The following is a 19,165-nucleotide window of genomic DNA, read 5'->3' as shown; positions in this document are numbered from 1 at the left end:
AAGATGGCAGGAATGTTCTGGCTGTTAAGGCTCCTCACAGTGTGGATCTTTAAATTGAGATGACAGAGGATCTTGACCATTAGGATGTGACTCCAAAGCCTTCTTCCACTTTTCACTCTCCTTCAATCTGCAAATCAGCTCACTGACCAAATACGTCCTTGAGAGGAATAACTCCAGTACAGTATACTAGACACTGAGGCCCCTTCTACACTATTATATAAAATCCAGATAATCTGCTTTGAACTGGATTATATGGCAGCATAGACTCATATAATCCAGTTCAAAGCAGATAATCTGGATTTGATAACTCTGATTCTATGGCAGTGTAGAAGGGGCTTGAGAGTTCAAAGCAAAAGACGCTAACAAGGAAACACTGCCAATTTCACAGGAGCTCAAAGTCCCAGTACCAGAATGTCCTGATAATGCTGAGGTTTGGCCCTGTGGAAGCAACTGCTTCTAATGCAAGGAGTTTTTAGGCCTGATACTCAAAAGGGATGGCCTATTTGTCAACATTTGACCTCACCATTTGGTTGGGTTTGCTTCCTCCAGACACAAAAGCAGTACGGGCATTAAATTCCTGGTGTGAACAAAAGAGGTAGGTGGGTCTGCACCAATTCAGAAATGTGGATTTGTTATCCCTCTGCCTGCTTCCAAGAGCAGGGCTCTGCAACTTCCCAGCTTCGGCCATTGAGGCCACAAACAAAGCTGCGTTCAGGACACGTCCACCAAAAGTAAGCATTTATTAAATACAAGAAAAGCCAAAGAGTTCTTAAAAACAAGTGGCAACCAACCTTGCAGTGTTAATTCCAAGGGCAAAGCACTATGGTGGGTTTACAGAAGGAAGCTAAGGGGAGGCTTTTTCTGTTGTTTGGGTTATTTTCCTTCCATTTTGTTATATAATTGAGACAGGATCACTGTTCTACGGGGAAAGATGTGGTCAAATTGAGGTGAGAGAAGTGAAGAATAAATTAACAAAAATTATGGCATACGACGTCACACGCTTTTTGTCAGCTTGGCGGGGGGTCTGCCTCGGCAGGAGACCCTTTGGAGTCCCTCTCCCCCTCCCTCGGGGAAGGGCCGCCTTTGGCTCGCTTTTCCCTTTTGTACAAAATATTTACACATTTGCGGTAAGTAAATACAAATGAAAAAGTACAGTGCATTCAACGTATCCCCAAGTGAGCCAGACAGCAGGCAGCTGGTTGGCTGATCCTTGCCCCAAGCAGTGTTTTGCGCAGCTTGGAGGAGACTAGCCTGGCTCTGCTCCCGGGCCAAGTGCGAAGGGCCCCACAGCCAAGGAAGGAGGCCTCCCTTCTGCCTGGATGTTTGACACCAGACCAAGAGCACTTTGAAACAGGTGAACAGCGTAATAAATACCCCAAGAGATGCCCAACCCAAGCGTAAACCCCAAGAGACTTCTGTGTCCAGGTTCTTTGCCATTTTGGAAGGACAGCTTTACATTCGGAATGAATATTCAAGTGAAAAGAAAGATGATTTGCAACCCCAGTGTATCTAGCAAGAGGTGCTCAGTTTGCTGGCTTTCAGGCAGCATTAGAAAGACATGATTTCCCCAACTGTGCCATTCCAGTCCCCACTTAACCACCTCCTTCGGCCCGGCCTGCTCTTCCCAAAGGAGCCCACCATACAATCTGGGCACAAGAGGTTTCCCTTTTGTGTCGATCCTGGGTGGGGTGGGGGGCCAACCAGGAAGAACACCATCCTCGCCTTCAATGCAACCATATATAATGAGCATAAATATACATCAAGTCACTGGACAGCACATACGCTTTGGGGAGGAGTGGGGAGCAGCAGGGGCAGCGGCCACAGCGTTGGTGTCTTCTTCAGGGACACACAGCTGGCGACGTGGCAACCAAAAGGCCTGTGAGGTATTTGACAGCAGGAGAAGTCCCCTCCGGAAGAAACAAACCGGGCAATTCTTAGGCAATTCTGGGTTTCTCTCAGGCGCCTGGAAATGCACCATACAAGGTTTGTCTGTCTTGAACTCAAAAGTCTTTCATCGGGGCAAGACACGGGGGTTGAAAATGCTGCCTAGGGAGGTGCAAGTTTCCCTTCTTTTCTGCCCATGGAAGTTGGGTCTGTTCCACACTAGAAGCTAACGCTACAAAGTCACTCGCTTTCCTTGCAGTCTCACTCGCCCCTCACAAGCTCCAGCCACACCTCATGCGACCCAAATCATTCCCCGTATTCACAGTAATGTACACTAGATACAGCTCTCCCGCTTGCCCCCCACCTCCAGTCCCCGCCTGGGGTTACAGCTCGGAAAGGTGCGCGAGGTTGTCAGGGGGCAGAAAACAGGAAAACCAAGCTCAGAACTAAGAGCTGGCACTTAAACTCATGGATAGCACCAAGCCAAGCTGAGGCCCTTCCGGGAGACGGCTCGCAGGGCAACCCTGAACCCCAGAAACCGTCACTGCGTTAGTCAAGGGGGAAATGTGCGTGCTTGACGTGTCTCTCCGACATGAGAGGGGGCAGCTTTCCTCCTCCCCTCCCAAAACCCCATCGGAACCAAAGGAAGGCCACCCAAGAGACAGGCCAAAGGGACCCTCTACCAAGGAAGAAGGAAAAAACCCGAATCCAACAGTTTGTGTCTTCTCCCCACTCCTTTCTGGATGCCAACCTTGTCACAATCTCCAAGTGGTCATTTCTGAGTCCAAAAAAAAAAAAAAAAAGGGGGGGGGGTACCAACTTCCCACTGGCGCATTTGTTTGCAAAAGGCCAAGTGACCGACTTGTTTGATTTTAGGCAAATGACTGCATGTGTTTTGAAGAATGATTTGTGTGTACCAAACGTGTGAAAATGAATGGGCGGGTTCCTTGTCACCCAAGCTGTACATGTGAAAAGTTGTGAAGTTATCCCACAACCCTGCATAGAAAGGGATTTGCCCCAGGGAGGATTCCTTTGCGGGGACAGGCAGAAACAGCCAGAGCCAATTCTTGTGGCCTCGTGGTTTTTTGTTTTTTGCACTCAGAAATGAAGGCCTCGTCGTTTCCTTACTGTGCAACAATGAGTGCTCACCAAATGTTGAAAGAAACGTAAGGATCTCAAGGTTTGTGAACATCAGTCTGTGTACTAAACTCATCCTACAAAGATTTCACAAACAAGGCAGCAAAGACAACCCATCCACCACAAAAGTCCACAAATATGACGCAGGAGGTCTTCCGGCAAAGGAAGCAAAGGGTTGGAGGGACGAAGGAGGCGTCTTGGGCGCTGGCCTCAGGCCCACCCCAAGGCATTCCCTGTGGTTCGTCGGTCAGTCTGTCGGTCAGGGGCTGCTTCGCAGGAGGGCTGCCCCCAAGGGGTCCCTTGCAGTGTCTTGCGGGATGGCGGCTCAGCCGCTGAGGGGATCCTCCCGATAGTGGATGGCGTACCGGAGCTTCTCCAGCATGATGTCGAGGGAGGTGTACTGGGGGAGTTTGATCATGAACATGCAGGTCTCCACGCGGATGTAGCGGGAGTCGGGCGACCCTGGGGAGGAGTACAGGAAGGCAGGCACTCTGAATCAGCTCAGTCAGAAACAGAGGCTTACTGGGCCTCAGGGTCTTTGAGGCAGCCCTTCATCCTGCCTCCCCAACCTCTCCGCCGTCCGGTTTTGAAAAGGATCCCAGCCATAGCCCCCTCTCAAGTGGCCCACCCCATTCTTCCCAATCCTCCCCTCCCACTCTTCCAAGGCCACTCTACCTGCGGTGCCATCTGGAGGCGCGATCTTCATGGGGTATGGCGGGACGTGGGCGGTGTCCGGCCCTCCGTCCTTGCAGGGGCAGGTGAAGGGGATGCGCTCCTGGTTGCAGGCAAACTTGATGAACTTGCAGAGCTCCTCCTGGGTGAACATCTCCAGAGCCCCCCAGAAGAACTCAATGTGCTGATCAGTCTCCATCAGCCCCACTTGGTACATGGTATGGGCCTATGTGCAGCAGGAGAGATAAAAATAATGCAGAAGGTGTCCAGGTAGATCATGAAGGGTGCGCGTGTTCTTAAGCCCAGCAACTACACCATAAGTGGAGGGGAAGAGGAACTGTGTCCCTCCAGATATTTTGGGGCTACAACTTACTTATTTATGACATTTATATCCCATCCTTCTCACCCTGAAGGGGGCTCAGAGCGGCTTACAAGATACATATTATATTATTAGCATAGCACAACATTAGTATTCTATATTATTATATTGTACTATACCACTATACTGCAATATTAGTAATATTGCATGTAATATACAATATATAATTATATAATTATATTGCATTACAATATCATGATCAATATTATATGTACATACAATATATTATATTATTAACATAGAACAATATTAGTACTATATATTACTATATTGTACTATACTGCAATATTAGTAATATTACATGTAATATATAATACACAATTATTATATTGTAATTATTAGTTTTATATTGTATTAAATTGTATTAAATTATAATATTATTAGCATAGCAAAATATTAGTATTATATATTACTATATTGTTGCTTGGGGGAGGGGCTCCCAATTGATGAGCCTTGTAACCATTATGCACAATGCAGTCCAAAGCCATCTAAGAAGACCACAGTTCCCCAGCCATTTTCTGTACTTCAAGCCACACAGACCTTCCTTTTACTTTTGGGTGGGGTTACCTCCTCTGCTACTGTAAATTGTATTGTTCATCCATCCCTGCTTCAGTGTTCATTGCTAAACACTGTCCTGTGGAAGAGAGAGCGGCTGCCTGTGCTTCCAGGGCATCAGACAAGGAACTCTCATCCTTACTGGTTTCAAGGTGGGTTGAGACCCCAGTGGCACAGCATGGAAAGTGCCAAGATTACCTTGAGAAACTCCAGGTTGATGAAGGGGAGCCCACAGGTCCGCAGCTCCATCTCCAAGGGAGTCAGCATGGTCAGGAGCTGCAGAGGGATGATGGAGCCCAGGCCGGCCCGCACGGCCATTGCGCACTCTGGTGTCTGAAGCTCTCGCAGCCTCAGGTTCCGGATAGCGCTGGCATAGACATCCTTGTTCTCCCACCTGAAGGGAAAGAACCAAAGAGGCCTTCAGGGACCCCAGAGGAGCTCTTTGCTTCAGTTTGGGAGATCCAACATTGCTTCAGTGTGGTGGAAGGGTCCATGATGCCACCCCAAATGCATCAATGGTCAATGCCTGTGGCTGAGCATTGTTTACCCATTGTGTGTAATGCCCAAAGGTCCAGTGCGGCTACTTACACGACCGGGATGTGCCTGCCCCGGGCACACAGCTCCACCTCTTCGCCTGTCATGGTCAGGTAGGTGAACTTGCAGCTGGGCTTGTTGGGGCAGTCGGGGCTTTCCATGGCCAGATGCTGGGAAGCGATTTCCGCACACAGCGCCTCCAGCTCTGCCTCGTCGTTGAGCTAGGGCAACACCAGAATGCTATGACTTCCACCAGCTTGGGCTTGGCGAGCCCTTCCCAGGCAACTGCTGCGTGCATGAGGCTTCTGAGGCTTCATAATGTATGGATTCAGCAATGGGCTGCTTACTCTCAACATAGTGGTTCTGAACCTGTTTTGACCTTCAGCTCCAAGAAATCCTAACAACTGGTAACATGGCTGGGATTTCTAGGAGTTGTAGGCCAAAACACCTGGGGACCCACAGGTTGAGAGCCACTGTTAACCTCATGATTAAGTCTGCCTTGGTTTCTTTTGGATGCCCCCAAAGCAGGGCTTGGATGGAGAAGACCTCATTTGCGGAGCCCTCCAGCAAACCGTGGGGCCCACAAGCAAAACAGCAAGAGGGCAGGCGGACTTACATTTTCAAATTTCTTGACATAGTTGTAGGTCAGGACATCTGCCTCCTGAAGGTCGAGGTCTGGGTCCAGGGCTTCTCCAACCAAGGTCTTCCAAAAGGAGGGCAGGAGGTCCAGGGGTAGGGGGACATCTGCCCGGATGGCGATGCCCAGCAACTGCCCAAAGAAGTGCAGCAGCTGCTCCTCCCCATAACTGATGGGGCTGGGGGTCAGGATATACTTGCCCTGATGAAGAGGGGCAGTGTTAGGAAGATGGAATCTGTCCCAGGACTATTTGGATGTGAAATCTGTCCCTTGCAGCCTCCCAACCAAGCAATGCAGGGACCCAACGACCACAAGCAAGTGAATCCTGCGTCCCATAGGTGCCATGTGTTGGAACACAACCACATCCTGCACGTTTATAGCCCTCATCAAGGGAGCAGATAGGCAGATGAGTTAGCTGGCAGGGAAATCCCTTCCCTCACTACCCTCTGTCTGTCTCCTTCCCTCTCTCTTTCCTGTTTGTTAGACTGACACTTCTCAGCGACATGCCTCTTTGTATTCAAAGTCTCCAGAGAGAGAGAGATCGTAAGATAGCTAGGACCTCACTTTCCTATATAGAAATGTAGTTCTTGTTGAAATTCAACCCCATTGCCCAAATCTCAAGTCCTCAATGACAAGTTAGTTAGCAATAGAATAATCTGACAGTTTCCCTTCCCCTATGTCTCCTGTGTCTCTCCTCTCTTTTTCTGCTTTCTGATTGGTTGTTTGGAGTGGATATTTTTCTACTGCAAGCTTTTTGAATCTGATTTCTGCCTTCATACACTTCAGTATGGAGAGTATGTGCTCTGTGTGTTTGAGATCTCTCTCTGCTTGTGTATCAGGAGAGATGTAGTGATTGAGTTTTTCCCTCTCCTGAAACCTTACAGTAGTTCAGACCCAGTTCTTGATTATTAAGAAATGCAGTTATTTCTTATTGTAAATAAACCTTTTGTGATTTTTAAGATTGGACTTTGCATGTTTGCCTCCCAAGCTCTTTGCAGTCACATCACATGGCACTTCACGCTCTGCACGCTAATGAGCTGATGCTCAACTTTTGTATCCTGCTTGTTTTTGGATGCACTACTATATTTGGGTAGTTTTGCTCTAACAACAAGGGTTATGGGCCCAAACTAAGTGCTGAGTCTAAGTGCCCAGATTGTGTGTGTGCTGATAGAAAGACCTTGAAAGAAAAATAGGAAGGCTGAAAAGAGCATTTTTCAATAAAGTCTTTTGTAACTTTTAAGACCTGACTCTGCTCCTGTAACTGCTGAAGTTCACTCACTCAACTGCTAGGGCTCAAGATCTGCTGAAACTGCTGCCACTGTTGCTGCTCTATCATTATTATGATTATGATTGTTGTTGTTGTTATTATTATTATTATTTTAAATGGTTTTCCATTTTGAAATGACCCAACACTATGTAGCTGAGGAGTTCATTGTTCCCACAAAGAAAGCATACCTTGTTCTTATTCACTGCTGAGCTGGGACAGAGCAAGAGGAGGGAGAGCAGAGAACTCTGAAGCTCCTTGCAGACCTGCCACAGGAAGTGCCGGAAGGAACCGCCTGGAAAACACATTGGGAGCTAGGGTGAGGAACGATGTGGGGGTCAGGAGCTTGGGCGTCTTGGTCTTTCTAGTACCACAGAGGAAAACAGAGGGGAATTCACACTTGACAGATGTTGGCCACCCTTTCCATCGACTGCCAACTGCCAAGGTGAGGGCTGTTCCTTGTAAGTGTTCAGGGACGTGGCAGGGAAGAAAGGGATGTTTGGTGGGTGGCCTTACTCGTGCCATGGACCTCCTCGCCTGTAAAACGGATGTTGAAGGCATAGGTGGGGTCACCGCCGCTGGCCAGCTTCACACACAGCTGCGAGGAAGGGACGCAGGCCAGCTGCCGGGCCGCCTGGCAGAAGTAGGAGTTCTCTGGAGACCGGATCTCTCCTGTTCGCCAGCAAGGAAAAGAAGGTCACCTTTGGAAAGCGCTGGGATCTTATGCCTCTGTGCCCGGTTGGGAACTAAGGCCCTTTGGGCAGATAGAACAAAACTGGGTCTGCCGTACCTCCCACGATTTCAAGAGGGTCCAGGGTGATCTCCGGGGCAGCGTGGTCGGCCGTCCTTTGCACGGTGGCATTCAGCACCCGGTTCATGACGGTCACTTTTGTGTCGTAAAAAATTAATCCTAAAGAGACAGAAAAGATTGCGGCAACCCTGTTTATTTACTTACTACATTTATATACCATTTTTCTCCCCCTAAGAGAACTCAAAGTGGCTTCCAGCATTATAAAGGCAACATTCAATGCTGTACATACATGTGAAAAACAAAAGGTACTAGCAAGACAATAACACATAACTATAAATTAACCTGACCAAATTAAAACATAAACATAAAAGAACATTTATACATAAAGCATTAAAAATTAAACATCAATCATATAATAACACTATCCGTCCCCTGCCATGCGTTGCTGTGGCCCACATGGGGGTTCTGTGTGGGAGGTTTGGCCCAATTCTATCGTTGGTGGGATTCAGAATGCTCTGTGATTGTAGGTGAACTATAAATCCCAGCAACCACAACTCCCGAATGTCAAGATTCTATTTTCCCCAAACTCTACCAGTGTTCACATTTGGGCATGTTGAGTATTTGTGTAGAGTTTGGTCCAGATCCATCATTGTTTGAGTCCACAGTGATCTCTGGATGTAGGTGAACTACAACTCCAAAACCAAAGGACACTGCCCACCAAACCCTTGCAGTATTTTCTGTTGGTCATGGGAGAACTGTGTGCCAAGTTTGGTTCAATTCCATCGTTGGTGGGGATTCAGAATGCTCTTTGATTGCAGGTGAACTATAAATCCCAGCAACTACAACTCCCAAATGACAAAATCAATTTTTTTGAGTGAAGGACATACATTGGGCCGTTAGGTGTCTTGTGTCCAAATTTGGTGTCAATTCGTCCAGTGGTTTTTGAGTTCTGTTAATCCCACAAACGAACATTACATTTTCATTTATATAGATTTATATTAAAACCCACCGATAAACAAGACAACTTAAAAGCGGTTATAAAAATGACGCCATCCAAAATCAAGTCCATAGTTGTTCTATTGTTCTGTTCACTATTCCTTATTATCCTATTGCACTACAAGCTTTGCTGTCCGAAAGCTTGGTTACATAACCACATTTATATTTTCTTCCTGAATGTCAGGAGGGACATTCTGTAAGAAACAGCCATTAAGTCAGACAGGTCAGAACAGTCTTCCTAGGCCAAGGGATTCTCTCCAGAAATGAAGATCAGGCTTGAACACTGTTGGTTCTGCACTGTTCCCTGTGACGAGCAGCCTTTGAGCAGAAAAAGGGAGCAAAGCAACCCTTCTTTTTCACCTCTCTCACTGGCTTCTTCCCAACTGGACTATGCCTAACTTTTCTTTTGTGCAACAAGCATCTTTTCCTTTGAGCCAATGCAAAACCCTGACCTTTGGCTTCTTGCAGCAGTGCTGCAATGCTGTTGGTGTACATCTCCGTCTGCCGGAGCTCCACAAGTGGCAGGAAGAAGGTCTCCAGGGTGGTGTTGAGGGACTGGAGCAGAGCAAAACGCAGGCGGAGGCTTTCAATAGGCACGTCTGCAATGGAACAGAGAGGGCAGAAACTGAGGAGTTGGAAGGTGAGATAGAGGGGGAATCTCAAATGACCCAGCCTCCTATAGTGGGGAAGAAGAAGAGGAGGAGGAGGAGGAGGAGGAGGAGGAGGAGGAGGAGGAGGAGGGAGACTGCGCCGCCTAAAGCTCAGTTCTTACTTAAGAGGCAGGAGACGCGCGGGTCGGCCGTGTCGGCCGGATCCAAGTACACTTCATGGGGGTGCAGCCGGGCCGGGGTGATGGCCAGGTGGCGGCAGAGGCGGTTGATGTACTGGACCAGGGCCACATCCATTTCCAACGACCACTTGCGGGAGGCTTTCTGAGCATGCCGGGCATCGATGCAGGCGCACCTGATGGAAGATAGGAGGTGAGGATCTGAAGAAGGGCGCCCTGGATGCACCACATTTCCTCAAAGGCTGTGCCTGGCTCAGTTCCTCTCTAGCCCTCCCTGCAGACATGCGTTGAACCAAAATAGCCATTCCTTACCTTTCAAAGTGAAGGTCATAGCCACAGGACAAAATGGCTCGCCACACGCTACGGATGTCTTGTTTTGCCCGATCAATGACAAATCGATGAAACCCATCCAGTGTCAGATATTTCTCCTCAGGAACTGAAATTGTTGTAAAAATTACAAAAGGAAACAGTTCACTGAAATGTATCAAAACAGGCTGGTTTCTACTCCTGGCCCCAGTGTGCCAAGCTTCTTCTCCATCCTTTCCAATATTCATCACCTACAGTTTAGCCTTGACTTTTTCAATGTAAATGTTATTCTCTGTACTATTACAGATTGTTACGCCAAATTCCACTCCCCCAAACAGTGTGAGCATGTTGACCTTCTACACAGAGGGCCTGCCTTCCCTGGCTTGAAAAAGGCAAGGCTTACCCTCCTGTTTCTTGGTGGGAGACTTGTCTGGGTCCTTTTCATCAGGCTTGCACTTCTCGGGTGATTTTGGCTTCACTGTGGGCTTCTTCTCGCTCAGAGCCGTCCTGCTAATGTAGGAGAAAGATTTGGGTCAAGTCCAAGGTTTTCAGCCGGTGTGATATGTTCTCAATTTCCACAAACACTTACTGAAGAGTTAGGCTGACTCTTGTCAAAAGGAAAGGGGCTGAGCTCAAGCCACAGCTGAAGCCGTGGCCTCTGGCTTCCAATGTCATCCCCTATAACAGCGTTTCTCAATCTTGGGGGGGAGGGGTTGTGAGAAGGTTTCAGAGGGGTCACCAAATACCACCAGAAAACATATATTCCTGACTTTCTTAGGAACTCCTTTGGCAGAGAAGGCTGAAAGTCTCTCCGCCTGTCCTTCTCTTCCTTTTTGGAAACAGACGGCGAATTCTCCCATCAAAAGCCCTCCTCCACTGTGATTGGTGAGACTCTCAGCCAAGGGGAGAGCTTTTTCTAAGACTCCAAGCGGGGAGGGGAGAGCAGGTGCTCTGCACTATATCACTGTCAATTCTTCTCAAATCCCTTCAGTATTTTCTCTTGGTCATGGGGGTTCTGTGTGGGAAGTTTGGCCCAATTCTATCGTTGGTGGGGTTCAAAGGGCAGTGTGGTGTGCATGTGCGGGCGAGGGAGAGCATGCGAGGCTGGAGGGAGGCTTGCGCTAGTGAGTCCCTTCAAGACATGGGGGTTTTGTGTGGGAAGTTTGGCCCAATTCTATCATTGGTGGGGTTCAGAATGCTCTTTGATTGTAGGTGAACTATAAATCCCAGCAACTACAACTCCCAAAAGACAAAACCAATCCCCCCAACCCCACCAATACTTAAATTTGGGTGTATTTGTGCCAAATTTGATCCAGTGAATGAAAATACATCCTGCATATCAGATATTTACATTATGATTCATAACAGTAGCAAAGTTACAGTTATGAAGTAGCAATGAAAATAATTTTATGATTGGGGGTCACCACAACATGAGGAACTGTATTAAGGGGTCACGACATTAAGAAGGTTGAGAACCACTGCCCTATAAAGAGGCCCATGCTCTCCCTTGGTAACAGTACCTACAATGCTCTTGGGAGGCAAATGTTCCTACCTGACGCTGTTGAGCACAGCCTTTTCCTTGGCCGGAGGCTTGGTGACGGGTCGCTTGGTGCTAACCACCTTCACCGGGTGTTGCTCCTTGCCTCCCTTGTTGTACTTGCTCTTGTCAAACTTTGGCTTAGGAGCCCCGTACTTTCTCAAGATCTTGAAAGCAGAGAAGGAAAGGAGTGTGAGGATGGGCACCCAAGGCAATAAGGCACTTGAACCAGGCTAGAGCCAAGAGCAGAAGAATCCAAATCCTGCCACACCAACCTGTTATGAATAACTTTTCAATAACTTTAAAGCATAGGTTCTTTTTATTGCAGTTTTCCAGCAAGGGTATCAGAACTTTTACAGAACAACATGTAGACACATAGACTTACAGATTCTATGAAACTACACTGAATTCACAAACAACCCAGAGTTACATTGGCTAACAAACAAACAAAGTGGGGTTACATTTTTACTCCGCATGCACCTTCATGTAAACATTCAGCCATCTTCATTCATACATCACCATTTCTCCCTTCTGTTGTCATCTGGAGAAGAACACTTCTTAGCCCAGACTGCTTCCTTGTAAATCTGCCAATGCATACTTCCATAACTCCTAAACTTCAAAATGCCAAAGCGCATCCTTTCTCTAAGCACAATTTGTTTTCCCTACAGCAAAAACTGACTCCCATGCACAAAATCCAAGACTCAAAATCGCACTCCTTCATCTTCCCTTGAGAAAAGGAGGCATGCACCATCTCTGTCCTTCCCATGGACCAGAGCACGGCGGGTGAGCCAAACTCCTGTGGTCTGCCACACTTTTTGAAATGTTGGACGATCTCTAATATAGCAATATTTCACTGATGTTGTCCCAAAGTTGCAAATTACTGACAGGTTGTTTTTTCTATCCTGAGACATGTTGATTCCATTTGTTTCCTGGCAGATGTTGACTCTTCTTGATTGGTGCTGATAAACACAGCCTTGTGTTGACTTCCTTCTTAACTTAAAAGAGCCATTGCCTCTGACTGATAGAAACACGTTGTTTTCCCCCAAAGGTCCAAGAGTTAATTATTGCCACAGTTCTTATCATGGTTTACTATGGCAGGCCCCATTTCAGTTCTCATTAGCAGGTTTTAATTACAGTCCAGAAAGCAGGTAGTAGTTAGTCACTGCATGCCTTAATCTTTTAGAATGGTGTCTTCAAAATTATTAACTCTCATTCATTCATTCCTTTCATACAATTCCATTCAAACTGTGGAGCAGAACAGACAACCCCATGTCTGTATGCTTGTCCGCAATGCCCTGCCTCATGTACAGAGGATTAATGGTTTGAGGCTACAGACAATGTGGTAGCTGTTGCCCGTTTTGGTCAAAAGATATTTAGCCGCTTGTGCTCCTTCTATTTTTATCAGTTTTATACTAATTTATCCAATGCTTTTGATATAAAGTAAATAAATAAATAATTCAAACTATGTATCATATTTTATCATGACATTTATCAAATCTCCACATTATATTTCTTGTGACAAACCTGGGTGAGCTGGTCCTCCAGAACCTTCTTTGGGGGGCGGACGTTGGTAAAGAAGGTGTGCAGCAGGTTCCCGGGGGTCTGGGCATTGATCTGCTCTTTGCTCAGGTAGATCTCAGCCACTTTGGTCGGCTTGGCTGGTGTCAGGCTCAGCATTTGTTCCGAATGGAGGCAGCTTTTGAAGATTTCTGTCAGGACGTCTCGAGCACCCGGCACCAGCTTGTCACCTGAAGTGAGTCAAAAAGGTGAACCAGGACTACAAAAAATAGCAGCTCAAAAGAATTCAGGTTTATTAAACATGGCAAACAATTTTTACCATGTACTTAAGGTTGAAACAGTGTCTGAAAGCTGGCACTAACATGAACAGTTCTGTGTCCACACATTGAAGCAGGGGTGTATTATGGAGGGTATTTGGCTCTAACAATTCTCGAAGTAAGACCTCAAGGAGGGTGCTGAAGTCGGCTTACATCTCACCACAGCAATGAAATGCATATATACAACATGCACACTCCTTGCTCAATGTGAATGAACCCACCCACCTTTTAAGGTTTTGTCATTGAAGTAATCTTCCAGAGCAGGGCTCCCTTGGGTGTCAAACAAGCTCTGGTTCACTGTGGAGACAGTTAAAATTTCCTCGGTGGACATTTCCATGAGTTCGTCTTCCCCGTCCAGGCTGGAAAGGCCAATCAGGTCACTGCTGTTAAAGAGGCTGGCTCGGATCTTCTCAATCTTGGCCCGGGACCGAATCTGCATCAAAAACACAAGAGAATCCCTATCATTCCTCATCTTTTGCTCCCGAGGCTTTGCATTTCTCACCTGGCCACTCTGTCATTTTCCCAGTCCCATGTCCACTTGCTTTGCCTCATCCAAACCCCAATTTGGAACCATCAAGAACCTTGAATATCATGCAAAGGCAACTAAACATGAAAATACATGTAAGAAACTTCAGGGACTTAAAACAAAGCTAACTGGAGCTTCTTTTGCAAGACAGGTCCGCCATCCATCAGATACAGGTGACAAACCAAGGCTCCTTCCTTATCAAAGGAGTTCAAGAGGCAACCCATCTATCTTTGAAAAGGTGCCACAAAAGCCTTTGGTCTCTCATGGGAGAAAGATGGATTCCACAAAACCCCAAGTTTGGTTCGTATAATCGCCCTTTCAAACAGGGCAATGGAGAACACTGTGTGTGGACTAACAGGTGTTCTGTTCCAGGGGCCCAGGGAAGCCTTACCTCCACAACTGCAAAGCCCTTGATGGGTCGTGAGGGGGCTGGCTGGCTGTCCAGCGAGGTCACGGTGTACATGGAGCCCACGTCCGACATGGAGGCCGTCTCCACGTTATCCAGCTGCTCCCCAAAGCTGCCTAGGCTGCTGCCGATGGAGAGGTCCAGGCTCTCCTGGCTGGAAACCCCATGTGGGGTGCCGTCCAGCAACCCGGGTGGGATGGCCATCTCCAAGCCCCCTTGCAGGGCCTGGTCCACTGAGATGTCGCTGGTGGTGCGAGAAATGCCCTGCGAGCTGGAGATGGAGGCTTGGCTGGTGGAGGCTGAGGCGCTGACGCTCATGGCGGGGGTAACGCTGCTGGAGCTGCTGATGTCCAGGCTGTCCACGCTGCCAGAGACCGCTGGTTTGTCCAGTTCAGCCCGGCTCTCCCCTCCCTCTGCCTTGTCCTTGCTCTTCTTGGGCTCCTCCTCTTGCACTGGGATGTAAATCTCCTCCTTGAAGACACCCCCGTGGGCATTGCAGGCCTTGCGGATGGCGCCCCGCACCACCCCTTCCTCCAGGTGGGTGGGGATGCCCGAAATCACCAGTAAGCGGCTGTGAGCTGTAGTCCCGACCAAGGCCTGGCAGGCATCTGCCACTGCGTCATTGGTCACACCCAGCCCCTGGGGGTCCTTCTTGGTCAAATGGCGCAAGATGATGAGCAAGGTCAGAGCCCGGTGGAACCACAGCATGTCCTCAGGTTTGCTCCCGCCAATGCTCAGCATGGCCGTGTCAGTATCAGCCGCTCGGGACGAGGTGCGCTTCCCCGAAGCCGAGGCCTTCTCCCGCTTCATCTTGACCTTCTTCCTCTTTGACAGGAGGCTTGGGCTTTGCGGGGTCTGCCCAGGAGAGGAGGAGGAGGAAGAGGAGGAGTCGCTGAGGTTGGGGCCGCTGGTCGAGGACATGACGTTGGCGGTGATGCTCATGTTGATTGGCAACGTTACTTCCGCAACAGCCAGGCAGACCTCCATCAGGGCATGGAAATAGGTGGAAAATCTGCCCTGGTCGGTGCCCCCAACACCGGATCCGCTGCAGGCATTTCCTGAGACCCAGTTTTGGGTCTCTTCGTCATACAGCTTGTGCAGCTCAGACTGGAGTGCCATAAGCATGGCCAGGCAGGGGTTGAGCTGCAGCGCAATGGACGAGGACAGACCGGCAGGGTTCTTCTTCTGCTCCAGGCTGTGAATTTTGCGGAGCAGTTCGGCCAAGAGGTGGAACAACAGCTCTTTCACACAGGCTGCCATGTTGGTTGTCCATAGAAAATTCCCTAGAATAAGGGGAGGGGGATGATAAGAATCAATTCCCTTTGAAATGTGCAGCTACTCAGCACTTGGTAGCCAGACTATGGCCCAGTCCTAGCTCTCCATTCCTAGCCCCTACCATTACACAGGGAAAAACGGAGCCCAAACACAAAGCCCAACCAACAGAATTGTTCTGGGCCATGAAGGATCCCTTCTCTCACCGAGGATTTCCACCACTTGCAAAAGGATGGAGGCAGGGATAGTTTCCAGCTCCTCTTCAGCCCTTCCGTCCCCGTCATCCAACTTCCAGGCCAGCAGCTGCTCCGCAAAAGCCATGGCCAATGGGAACTCCAGCGGGAGCGAGTGCAGGACCAGCATGGCACCAGGAGGCGGGGACACTCCTGGGACGAGACCCACAGATACACTCAAGGCCCAATGTTTGGGACAATGAAGCAAGGCATGAAACAGTGTGCCCCCAGACCCTCTAAATATTGCTTGAACCCCACTCCCCACCAGAAAATGGTCTATCTAAACATTGATTTCAGGATGAAGAGGGCTCCTCAGCTTTGAAACTGAAGAGGAGTGCTTTCCATTCCAAGAATGCATCTCTGATGGAGTGAGACCTATTGGCTGCACGCTTGCATTTGCATGGGAATCTTACCCAGTTTGATGTGGACCTTATCGGTGGAGATGATGACCGAAGGATACTGATTGGTGGTGGGGGGCGGAGTCAGTCCTGTGTTGGTGGGAGAAGCATCCCGAGGGTAGCACACGGCCTCAATCAGGTTCAGCTGCCCGTTCCTCTTCACCTTGTGGCCGAGGCCATAGACAAGGATCCGGGCCCAAGGGGCTTTATACAGAGAAGAGCTGTGAAAAGAGTCAGAACTGTTGTTGGAGATTACATGATCGTTCTACAGAATGACCCTTTCCCAAGAATAAAAACAGTGTAAACATGTGGATGTAACGAGAGGGGATCCTTGGGTGGGCCAGTTTGGAAGTGCTCCTTGCCCTCAGTTCCCTTACGGTCACTTACTCTTTGCGGAATCCTGACTGACTCTCCTTGCAGGACACAATCACAAAGGCTGCCCCAGGGAAGTTGACGTCCATGTTTACTTTCGACTCAGAAATGGGGAACTCTTCGGATGGGAACTGTTCAGGAGCGTTCTGAAAACAGATTTTTAAACTCAGAAACTCTCACCTTTATCTCTTTGAACTGCCAGTGCAAAATCACTGAAATGTATGACAAACATTCAGCTAGCATCAGAATTGGTTGCTGAGGCATTCCACAGACATTGAGGCACTGTGTCACAAGAGCAACCTCCTGGTTTGATCCAATGCTGTGTGTGTGTGTCTTTTGTGTCTTGAAGGTGTTGACACTTATTTCAAGCCTAAGGTGGACCTATAATGGGGCTTTCTGTGTGAAATTTGTTCAGAGAAGGCTTGCCCTTGCTCTCCTCTGAGACGAGTGGGGGGGAGGGGCGGAATGTGAGTTTGGTCATCAAAGTCAAATGCCACTTTCTCGTGGGAGGGAAAGCTTGGATAGCTTGGAGGAGGCTTTACAACAACGGGGGCTTAATCTGCCATACAACTTGCCTGCAGGAAGGAGCAGATCTGTTTGGTCAGTTCCAGCAGACTCTCCTCGCCTTGGTGCAGAGTCCGCGCAATGGCCACTGTCAGCCACTCCTGGATGGTCTGGGAGTTGCCTTGGTAAAAGAGGTCGGTGCCTGAGCAATTCTGGGAATGGATGCAGTGCTGGAGGGACTGGGCCAGAAGGATGGAGCTGGAGCTAATGGTCCCATCTGGTCATTTCAGGGAGGGAAAAGGCAGAAGAGAATTCGTATCACTCCATTCTGAGTGGCTCCTCTTTTTTCCCCATTACACAACTGAGACAAGTGACTGCCCGATTCATTCTGAAGACCCAGCAGTGACTTACTCATCCCATCTAAAACACAACAACAAACTCGCAGAGCTTAAAAAAGAGACCTTTCTGGACTATAACTCCCAGAATCCCTCAATGGTTGGTGTATTCAGAGAGTGACTGTCCAAACCGTCACGCTTGAAAGCTCCCCCCACTATGGATGCAGTTATCCCTGTTACAAGGTTCAGTAGAGACCAGTTTCTAAAAGTGCTTTTTTACCAGGAAGAGGCGGGGCTAGAAGCTGATTGGAGAGCAACTGGAGATGTTCCAGAGTGATGTCCCGGATGGCAGGGATGTGGAACAGGCGTGTGAACATGTGAGGAGATCTGGGAGCAAAAATGTTAAGGAGGGCCATACGGCAGTACAGCCGAGCAAGGGCCGCTTCGCATCGCAGCAGCTCTCTGTCAAAAGTGAGAGAAAGAAACGTCACATTCAAGGCGTGGAAAAGGTAACATTCTTGACTTTCCTCTTAGCCCACTATTCCTCACTACCCAGTTTTCCTAAACTTCACATCCTCCAGAGCTGTTGGAGTGCCATTCCCATCGCTGTCCCTGCTAGTGGGGAGGATGAGAGGTGGAGTGGGCAGCAGATGGGCCAAGCAAGCAATTAACCAACATGACCTGTTCAAAATCTAACTCTTCTAGGCAAAGATTTACTACTATGAGATGGGGCCTTCAAGGCTGAATTGGGAGCCAAAAAGTATTCTGTCCCAAGGTCCCTATTGGTTGAGTCTCATCTTGCCTGTGAATCTGAATGTTTGAATTGTCCAGGGAAACCAGTCCATTGGTGGCTGTCCTCCTATAGCCAGCAGGGGGTCGCTCCAGCATATCAATGGGGTACCAGTATCGCACCAAGACCCCTTCGCTCCTGAGGTAAGTCTCCACCTGGACAAGCTCATTCACCTAGAATCCAAAAAGTGGTCATGGGTTAACTCCGGAGACTTCATGGCTGATGGCAGGCCAGGCTCCCACCCTCCCCCTTCAAGCTGAAATCCAGGGACAACTTGCCGAATCAACGTCCAGGACGACACCATGGAGTCCAAACGTCTTCAGCATCCCACGGATTGCAAACTTGGGCAGGGCGGTGCCCACCGTGTTAGCAACCACGTTGTTGCTATCTGGGCAGCGGGTGACAACGGTGAGACCTGGAGCCAAGAGAATGGTGGCCTTATCTGATCATGGACCAGGCACACAAGACGGCTGGGCCTCACCAAACCGAGTTCCCACTTCTGACCCAGAGTGGGTCAGCACTTATAGCTCTCCCCATCCAGGACACACAGCATTGGCTAGTCATAGTACATAGAAAATCTGGGACATACCCTTACTCTATCCAAAAAGAAGCAAAGGTGTTGGTCGGAGGTCCAAGCCTCGCCGCAACCCCATTATCCCAAAGCAAAGCAAGAGGCGTACCTTTCCGGACTTTATCAATAGTGAACTTATTGGCTTCATCTTTAATATCTTCAATTGTGGGAAGGTACAGGTCTCTGGGAATGCCCCCGTTTTCCTCATAGAGAAATTCCACCGTTTGGCGGGCGATGTCGACCATGCCTGAAACCAAAGCAGCCAAGAATGAGGCCGGAAGACAAATGCGAAGAGTCCAGGAAATTGGGTGGGATGACTATTCAGAACAGATTGCTACAGGCTAGGATTGCTGGTTGGCTTATGTGAACTGTCACAAACATGCAGAAAAACTAAGAAACTAGGATGAAAGACAGATTCCTCAGTTTAACCATAAAGAAGGTAAGCATCAGACACCAAGGAAGAAGCCTTTTGACAGGCGTCATA

At 48.6% G+C, this 19,165-nt stretch overlaps 1 protein-coding gene across 10 annotated transcripts in view; it reads right to left on the bottom strand.

Moving 5' to 3' along the window:
• Window positions 1-721: 721 nt before the first annotated feature.
• The window catches only part of HECTD4 (HECT domain E3 ubiquitin protein ligase 4), a 129,600-nt gene continuing 111,156 nt past the window's right edge, over window positions 722-19,165 (bottom strand). For 5 of the 10 annotated variants that reach the window (XM_060786086.2, XM_060786085.2, XM_060786081.2 and 2 more), the window contains exons 53-76: window positions 18,791-18,928; window positions 18,389-18,525; window positions 18,123-18,283; window positions 17,601-17,782; window positions 17,057-17,262; window positions 16,497-16,627; window positions 16,125-16,348; window positions 15,685-15,864; window positions 14,192-15,489; window positions 13,500-13,707; window positions 12,964-13,187; window positions 11,455-11,606; window positions 10,306-10,412; window positions 9,909-10,032; window positions 9,582-9,772; window positions 9,262-9,408; window positions 7,853-7,972; window positions 7,579-7,734; window positions 7,254-7,357; window positions 5,778-5,999; window positions 5,216-5,382; window positions 4,826-5,021; window positions 3,697-3,919; window positions 722-3,483 (exon numbers count right to left, since the gene is read on the bottom strand). In XM_060786086.2, the coding sequence (XP_060642069.2) occupies window positions 3,347-3,483; window positions 3,697-3,919; window positions 4,826-5,021; window positions 5,216-5,382; window positions 5,778-5,999; window positions 7,254-7,357; window positions 7,579-7,734; window positions 7,853-7,972; window positions 9,262-9,408; window positions 9,582-9,772; window positions 9,909-10,032; window positions 10,306-10,412; window positions 11,455-11,606; window positions 12,964-13,187; window positions 13,500-13,707; window positions 14,192-15,489; window positions 15,685-15,864; window positions 16,125-16,348; window positions 16,497-16,627; window positions 17,057-17,262; window positions 17,601-17,782; window positions 18,123-18,283; window positions 18,389-18,525; window positions 18,791-18,928 (5,135 nt within the window). In that variant the 3' untranslated portion in view covers window positions 722-3,346. The remainder of the gene's footprint in view (window positions 3,484-3,696; window positions 3,920-4,825; window positions 5,022-5,215; window positions 5,383-5,777; window positions 6,000-7,253; window positions 7,358-7,578; window positions 7,735-7,852; window positions 7,973-9,261; window positions 9,409-9,581; window positions 9,773-9,908; window positions 10,033-10,305; window positions 10,413-11,454; window positions 11,607-12,963; window positions 13,188-13,499; window positions 13,708-14,191; window positions 15,490-15,684; window positions 15,865-16,124; window positions 16,349-16,496; window positions 16,628-17,056; window positions 17,263-17,600; window positions 17,783-18,122; window positions 18,284-18,388; window positions 18,526-18,790; window positions 18,929-19,165) is intronic. The other 5 variants (XM_060786080.2, XM_067473077.1, XM_060786083.2 and 2 more) reach the window with 2 other exon arrangements.

The sequence above is a fragment of the Anolis sagrei genome, chromosome X, assembly GCF_037176765.1.
Source record: "Anolis sagrei isolate rAnoSag1 chromosome X, rAnoSag1.mat, whole genome shotgun sequence".
In the NCBI taxonomy this organism is placed as follows: Eukaryota; Metazoa; Chordata; class Lepidosauria; order Squamata; family Dactyloidae; genus Anolis; species Anolis sagrei.
The sequence above is the reverse complement of the archived record's forward strand: the minus strand, read 5'-3'. Positions and strand labels throughout refer to the sequence as shown.